Source organism: Orycteropus afer, unplaced genomic scaffold (genome assembly GCF_000298275.1).
Source record: "Orycteropus afer afer isolate SDZICR_OR568_19922 unplaced genomic scaffold, OryAfe1.0 scaffold00061, whole genome shotgun sequence".
NCBI classification, from domain to species: domain Eukaryota; kingdom Metazoa; phylum Chordata; class Mammalia; order Tubulidentata; family Orycteropodidae; genus Orycteropus; species Orycteropus afer.
In genome coordinates, this window is record NW_006921648.1 from 826,792 (window position 1) to 834,493 (window position 7,702).

Sequence of the window (7,702 nt, forward strand, 5' to 3'; positions counted from 1 at the left end):
CCCACAGCGCCCCTAGAGGACAGAGTGAAACCACCCTACAGGGTTTCCAAGGATGTCATCTTCACAGAAGCACACTGCTTCGTCTTTCTCCCACGGAGAGGCTGGTGGGCTTGAACTGCCGACCTTCCAGTTAGCAGCTGAGCACTTAACCACAGCACCACCAGGGCTCCTTAGAGTTACCATAACCAACCAAAACCAAGCCCACTGCCATCAACTCAACTCCCACTCATAGCGACCCCCATTGGGTTTTTCCAAGGCTATAAATCTTTGCGGAAGTAGACTGCCCCATCGTCCCCCTGAGGAGCAGCTGGTGGGTTTGAGCCGCCAATCTTCTAGTTAGCAGCCAAATGTCTTACCCACTACACCACCAGATCTCCTTGCCCTCAGTTACCATATGACCCAGCAATTCTATTCCTAGGTATCCACCCAAAAGCCTTGAACACGGGTGTTCAAACACAAACTTGTACTGGGTATGTTCCTAGCACCACCAGTCACAACAGCTGGAAGTTGAGAACAGCCCAAGTGTCCATCGACAGACGAATGGATAAACAAAACGTACCGTCACATATTTATTATCCAGCCACCAAGAGGACTGAAGGTGGGACGCAGCCTACCATGGACGAAGCTTGACAACACCATGCTGAGTGACAGCAGCCAGGCACGGAAGAGCAAGTATATGGTTCCACTTCTAGAAATGTCCAGAATCAGCAAATCCATGGGGACAGATAGATTCCTGGTCGTCAGGGCCTAGCAGTGCTGGTAGCATAGGGTTAGAGTTAGGGTCCCGAAGACTGGCGGCTCAAACCCACCAGCCACTCCTTGGAGGAAGGTTGGGCCATCTCCTTCCGTAATGATACCGCCTCAGAAACCCAAGTAGGGGTCGCTATGAGTTGGGTCCTACTCCATGGCACATAACAACAGCAGGGACAGGGGAGGTAAGTACAATCCTTCCTTTTGGGTAACACCCCGTGAAATGCAAATGTTCGGGGACCAGTCAGAGGTGGTGTATGGGATGCCACGGGCTAGCGCAGTTGGCAATGGTGCATTTGAGGTGGTGATAGCTGCCCGCCTTCGTGTGACAACGGCTGCTGACAGCCAGGAGCTGGGCAGGCGAGGAGGCAGAAGGCAGGTTCAAGGGGGGGGGGGGTTGAGAGAGTGCGGCTGTGGGTAGCGCAGACAGAGGAAGATGCTGAGGTCAGGAAGGGCCAAGTCACCAGGCCCAGGGGTCTGGAGGTGACGGGGGATCCCAGAAGACTCGTAACAGGGGTACGCTAAGGCCCCACTCAGGCTTGGAAAGCTCACTGTCTGCAAAGGACAGGCTGGAGGGGGTGGATGGGGGCGGATGGAGACCAGCTCAGAGGCTGTTACAGGCAGGGGGTGGCCGCGTGGGCTAGAGTAGGGGGTGGGGACGGTGGAGAAGAGAACACAGCAACGTGTGGGAGGCAAAATTGGAGACTGAAGAGACGGACAGGGAGGGTGAGGGAGATGGGGTTACCCTTAGGGTTGACGCTGGCTGCAATACTAGGATGGGCACTGGTACACAGAGGGGCGGGGGGCAGGACAAGATGAATGATGTTGGCATGAAAGGGGGCGGTGTGTGAGGGGCACGTTAAGTGACGATGCCTAACACGGGGAGCTGCGCTGTGTGGGTCTGAGGTTCTGGACCTTGGGGCAGGGATGGCATTGGCACCCAGAGCAATGAGAACCCCAAGGACAGGGTGGTGTGCAGAGAAGCCTTCTGGGGGCACTAGCCTTAGGGGCCAGAAAGACTCAGGGGGCTGGAGGAGGAAGTGGAACAGCCAGAATGCCTGGTTTTAAAAAAAAAAAAAAAACAGAAAAACAGGAGGGAGGCACTTCCTGTGGTTGGGGCTGCTCATCTTGTGCCAAGCTCGAACGGGTGGAAGGAAAAGTGTCCGCTGGATTTGGCAAAGCGAGGCTGCCAGTGACCTTGTGAGCGGTTTCACTGATAAGCTGGGGGGAGCCACTCCGAAGTGGGTGGAGGCCGAGTAGGAGGTGAAGAGGAGGAAGCCAAGCTGTGAGGAGGGCACACTGAAGGAGGGGGCTTGGGGGTGTTTTATGGTGTTTACAGGAGCCTTGGTGGCACCATGGTTAAGGGCTTGGCTGTTAACCAAAAAGTTGACAGTTCGAACCCACCAGTGGCTCCATGAGAGAAAAGACCTGACATTCAGCTTCCACGAAGATGTTGTTGTTGTGCCGTTGCACTACCCCCTAGGAAACCCTGTGGGGCAGTTCTCATCACGTGGGGCTGCTATGTGTCGGAATCCGCTCGGTGGCACGCAAGAACAAAGGCTGAGGGGGCACGGTCCGGGAAGGAAGGTTCCCCGGGCTGCAGGAGGGCTGGCACCCAGTGCCTGGGTGGCTGAGCCGGGGCCTGGCCTCGGCCCAGCGCCCGGAGGAAGGAAGAGGAGGATGCAGCTGTGTTTGGACGGCCGTGTGGTGGGAAGAGCCCGGAGCAGAGCCTGTCTCAAGGACTGTTTTTCTGTGGAGGAGGGTGGCACCACGTATTTGGAGCAGGGTGGATGGGGCTGGAGAGAGGAGGTGTGAGTGATGTTGCCAGCTCTGAAGGAATCTCTGAGCCGAATGTTTCCTCTCCAGGGCCAGGCTGAGGCTGTGCAGGCCAGGGCAGGGTTGCAAAAAAGAGGAGGAAAAAAAAAAAAACCACTCCAACTGCCCTGCAGTCGATTCTGACTCATGGCATCCTCTCCTGCAGAGCGGAACTGTGTCCGTAAGGTTTTCATGACTGTGGACTTTTGCAGGCAGATTGCCAGACCTTTCTTCCAGGGCGTTCTGGGTGGGCTGGAACTGCCAAGCTTTGGGGTCATAGCCCAGCGCCTGCCTGTTTGCACCACCCACGGCAAAATCACAGACAATACAGAATGGCCACTGAAATTCGAATTTCAGATACACAACGAATTTTTTTTACTGTTTCTTCATTGTGATATTTGGGTTATACCTGCACTAAAAAGTTATGCCTTGTTTACTTGAAATCCACATTTCACTGGGCGCTCTACAATTTTCCCGACAGACAACCCTAGCCACGGGTGGGGGCATTGCGCGGGTAGGGACAGGTCATTGGGAACTACGCGCCATCACTTCAGGGCCCAAAGCTGGAAAATGAGTAGCCGTTTCAGAGGGGCGGGGTGCCCGAGTGGGGAGAAGGTTAGGGTGTCCAAGGCACCAAGGAGGCGATGGGGATCCCGCGTTAGCACGTTGGTCTCGTCCCAACTCCCCCCGCCACAGCACGCCCAATGGTCTCGCCCTTAAGGCCCATCCATAACTCTACGCTCGGCCTCGATCGACTCGCTCCGGCTCCTCTCGCCGTCTTGAACTTCGGTGGAGTGCGGAGCCGCATGTAAGGTACGGAGGCCGCGGGATGCGGGCCGGAAAGTGGCCGCCGGGTGGCGAGGAGAACGCAGCCAGGGAAAGCCGGACCAGCTCAACGGAGCTAGGTTGGCTGGCGGAGCACAGGGAGCTCAGGGATCCAGCCGGCCACCGCCCCCTCCCATCGGGTCCTGCTGCCGGCCTGCTGCGCATGCGCAGCCGCAGCGCTCTTCTGTCCGCGGCGGCCGCGCGCAGGCGCGGCTCGACCCTGCGGCAGAGCGGGCGCCTGGGGCGTGATAGCACCCTGCCGGCCGTGTGGGGGGGTGGTGTCCCCGCGGGGCGCGTCGGGCGGGGAGAGTAGCCCATGACCTGGAGCCTTGGAGCTGTAGCTCGCCGCTGCCACACAAGTCCCGGAACCTCTCTGAACCTTAGTTTCCTACCTAACAATACCGCGTTAGCCTGTATTCCGACACCCAGCGACCCTATGGGACGGGGTGGAACTGCCCCATAGGAGTTCCAAGGTTGTAAATCCTTAGGGAAGCAGACTGCCACACCTTTCTCCCGCCGAGCAGTTAGTGGGTTTGAACTTAGGCTTAGCAGCGGAGCGCGCGCGTGCACACACACACACACACAGTATTCTTTCCTAAATCCTCTCCCCCCCCCCACACACACAGTATTCTTTCCTAAATCCTCTCTCCCCCCCCAGATGCTTTGACCTTACACCCTGCTGCTCAGCCCGTCCGGCCCTGCAGGGCCTCAGCCTTTCCTGCAGCCACAGCATGAGCAGCTCCCCAGGCACGGTGGGCAGTGACCCTGTCATCTTGGCCACCGCAGGCTATGACCACACCGTGCGGTTCTGGCAGGCGCACAGCGGGATATGCACGCGCACAGTGCAGCATCAGGACTCTGTATCCTCCACCCCTGGGGCGGGTGGGAATGGTCAGCTCCGATGGTGGCAGCTTCCTTGACTCGGCCAGCAGGTGAACGCACTTGAGGTCACACCAGACCGCAGCATGATTGCAGCTGCAGGTACCCTACCCCCACCCCCTGACTCCTGACCCCCCACTGGGCCGACCTTGGCTCCACCAGGCCTAAGCTTGGCCTGTGCCCTTAGGTTACCAGCATATCCGCATGTACGACCTCAACTCCAACAACCCCAACCCCATCATCAGCTACGATGGCGTCAACAAGAACATCGCGTCTGTGGGCTTCCACGAGGACGGCCGCTGGATGTACACGGGAGGGGAGGACTGTACTGCCAGGATCTGGGACCTCAGGTGGGGGCGCCCAGTGGGGGCCTCTGGCCTGGGAGCATGGGGCTGAAGGCTGTCTCAGGTCAGGTCTCCAGGCAGAAGCTGAGATGGGGTGTTTGGTGGGGGGTGTTTACTGAAGGAAAGAAGAGCAAGACGCCCAGGCATGAAACCAGGCAAAGACTGGAGGCTTGCCTCAGCTGGATCCCCCTGGGAGCCCTGGACAGAGAATTGCATCCAAGAACTAGGGCCTCCTGGTTTTTTTTTAATACCCCTAGGGGAGGGGGCTCCCAACAGCAGGAAAAAACCGTTGCCACGGGTTGCCTTCTGCTCCTATGGACCTTATGGGACGGGGAGAACTGCCCCAGGGGATATCCAAGGCTGTCAATCTTCACAGAAGCAAAGTCCAAACCACACCCACTGCCTGGAGTCCCTTCTGACCCATAGCGCCCCTAGAGGCGCTGAGTGGAACTGCCCCACAGGGTCTCCAAGGCTGTCAATCTTCACAGAAGCAAAGTCCAAACCACACCCACTGCCTGGAGTCCCTTCTGACCCATAGCGCCCCTAGAGGCGCTGAGTGGAACTGCCCCACAGGGTCTCCAAGGCTGTCAATCTTCACAGAAGCAAAGTCCAAACCATACCCACTGCCATGGAGTCCACTGCTACCCACAGTGCCCTTAGAGGACAGAGTGGAACTGCCCCACAGGGTTTCTGAGGCTGTCAGTCTTTACTGGAGCCAGCTGCTGCATCATCTTCCCGCAGGGTGGCTGGTGGGTTCAAACTGCCAACCTTACAGTTACCAGCCCAGTGCTCAAGCCCTGCATGCGCCAGGGGTTCTTCCCATCAGCTGAGGGACTAGTAAAGCCAGCAGGTAAAAGGCATCTGGGTACAGCACCCACAGCGTCAGCCACTGCACCCCCAGGTCCCGGAACCTGCAGTGCCAGCGGATCTTCCAGGTGAATGCACCCATCAACTGCGTGTGCCTGCATCCCAACCAGGTGAGGGGCCCTCGTGGAGCCGGGCGCCCTGTGGCCTGGGAGGGCAGGGGTCCTGGCCTGCCTCACTGGCCCTGCCCCCCAGGCAGAGCTCATCGTGGGCGACCAGAGCGGTGCCATCCACATTTGGGACTTGAAAACAGATCACAATGAGCAGCTGATCCCCGAGCCCGAGGTCTCCATCATGTCCACGCACATCGACCCCGACGCCAGCTACATGGCAGCTGTCAACAGCACCGTAAGCCCTGGGGGTGTGGCGGTCAGCCTGGCAGCCCCAGCCCTGAGCCCCTGCAGCTGGGCTCCTCCCCTCCCCGTAGGGCCCTGGCGCAGCAGGGTCCCAGCTCTGACGCCCTCTCCACCTCCAAAGCCGGTGCCCCTTCTCGCTGCCTTCCCAGCAGGCCTGTCGGCTCCGTCTCCCCTCCTTCCTCCCGTCACCTCCTGGTGCACAGCACCCTCAGCTCCCATGGCCTCCCACGGTGGCCAGCGTCTGACTGCATCTCTCCCTGCCTGAACCTGAAGTGCCGGCCTCCTGACTGGCTTCTGCCCTGCTCTCTCTCCAGCCTCCTTTCTTCCCTCGGCACCCCTTGTCCCACGGTGTCCCCAGGTTCCCCTCGGAGCTCTTGCTGTGCTGCTCACTGTCCCGGCATTCACAGTGTGCAGCGTCCTCCGGGACGGCTTGCCCGTGTCCTCGGCCAGCAGGGTCCTCGGTCGGATCCAGGCCTCCCTGGTGCTCTGGCAGGCAGGATCAGACTTGACCCACACCCTGGGCCCCTGGGCCCCCTGGGCCCCCATGACCGCCCCCCTGCCCTGTAGGGAAACTGCTATGTTTGGAACCTCACGGGGGGCATCGGTGACGAAGTGACACAACTCATCCCCAAGACCAAGATCCCGGCGCACACCCGCTATGCCCTGCAGTGTCGCTTCAGCCCCGACTCCACGTGCGTGTGGGCCTGCGGGCTGTGGGGCGGTGTCCGCTTCCCGGGGAGGGCTTAAGGGCTTGGGCCTGCCTGGTGGTCAGCACGGGGGGGATGCTGGGCGGAGCGGCTGCAGGGTGCACGTCCCCCCTCGCTCCGCCCCAGGCTCCTCGCCACCTGCTCGGCCGACCAGACCTGCAAGATCTGGAGAACATCCAACTTCTCCCTGATGACGGAGCTAAGCATCAAAAGCAGCAACCCCGGGGAGTCATCCCGCGGCTGGATGTGGGGCTGTGCCTTCTCCGGGGACTCCCAGTACATCGTCACTGGTGAGGCCGCCCGCCCTGCCTCTCCCTGCCCAGCCTCCCTGCTCTGGCTTGCACCTTGGCCTGGGCGGGGCCCCGTTCTGACCTGCCGCACTGTCCCTCCCCGCAGCGTCCTCTGATAACCTGGCACGGCTCTGGTGCGTGGAGACGGGGGAGATCAAGAGAGAGTACGGTGGTCACCAGAAAGCCGTCGTCTGCTTGGCCTTCAATGACAGCGTGCTGGGCTAGCCTGCACCCTTCACATTGCATCCGGGCTGCTGGAGGCCCCAGGCAGAGTGGACCCCACGGGCTAGCCTCCGCCGGCCCAGGCCAGTGGCCTCCTGGCGTGCCCTGGCCCCGCCTCGACCCACAAGGCCAGTCTGCTCTGGGCTCTCTCCGCACAGTTTCTCACGTGGATGTGATGGGGCTCAGAGGCCTGGCCCATGACAGGCTGCATGTGGCCTCTGGGTTGGCCTAGAGCTCCCCAGGGAACCTGAGGCTGGTGCCCACCCCCAGGCCCATGCACCCTGCCCTCCCTGCCCTCCCTCGAGTGCTGAGGCCACAGAGGACACACCACAGCCAGGTGGGGGGTTTATTAGTCCCGCGCTGCCCTCGGGGGTGGCAGGGCCAGTGGGGCGGGGTGGGGCTCAGTCGGGGAGGTAATAAAAGCAGACTGACGCGCAGATGTTGCCGGGGAAGCAGATGTCGATACAGAGGTAGATGAGCCGATGCTGCAGGGGCCCTGAGTGGAGGGGCGCAGGGAGGGCCGCCATCAGTCCCAGAGGGTCTGTCCTCCAGCTCCCACGCTGGGCAGACCCGTCCATAGCACCCTCCATGGCTGCCACGCTGGGCAGACCCGTCCATAGCACCCTCCATGGCTGCCACGCTGGGCAGAC

At 60.5% G+C, this 7,702-nt stretch overlaps 2 protein-coding genes across 2 annotated transcripts in view; one reads left to right on the top strand and one right to left on the bottom strand.

Annotated features, from left to right (window-relative positions):
* Window positions 1-4,121: 4,121 nt before the first annotated feature.
* MLST8 (MTOR associated protein, LST8 homolog) lies at window positions 4,122-7,055 on the top strand. Its single transcript, XM_007939534.2, has 8 exons — window positions 4,122-4,250; window positions 4,323-4,371; window positions 4,457-4,619; window positions 5,515-5,590; window positions 5,673-5,825; window positions 6,401-6,525; window positions 6,667-6,830; window positions 6,937-7,055. Exons 1-8 carry the CDS (start codon window positions 4,122-4,124, stop codon window positions 7,053-7,055), a joined length of 978 nt encoding a protein of 325 aa, XP_007937725.1.
* Window positions 7,056-7,453: 398 nt separating this feature from the next.
* BRICD5 (BRICHOS domain containing 5) overlaps window positions 7,454-7,702 on the bottom strand; it is a 1,905-nt gene continuing 1,656 nt past the window's right edge. The window contains exon 6 of the mRNA XM_007939665.1: window positions 7,454-7,548. Within this exon, the coding sequence (XP_007937856.1) occupies window positions 7,454-7,548 (95 nt within the window). The remainder of the gene's footprint in view (window positions 7,549-7,702) is intronic.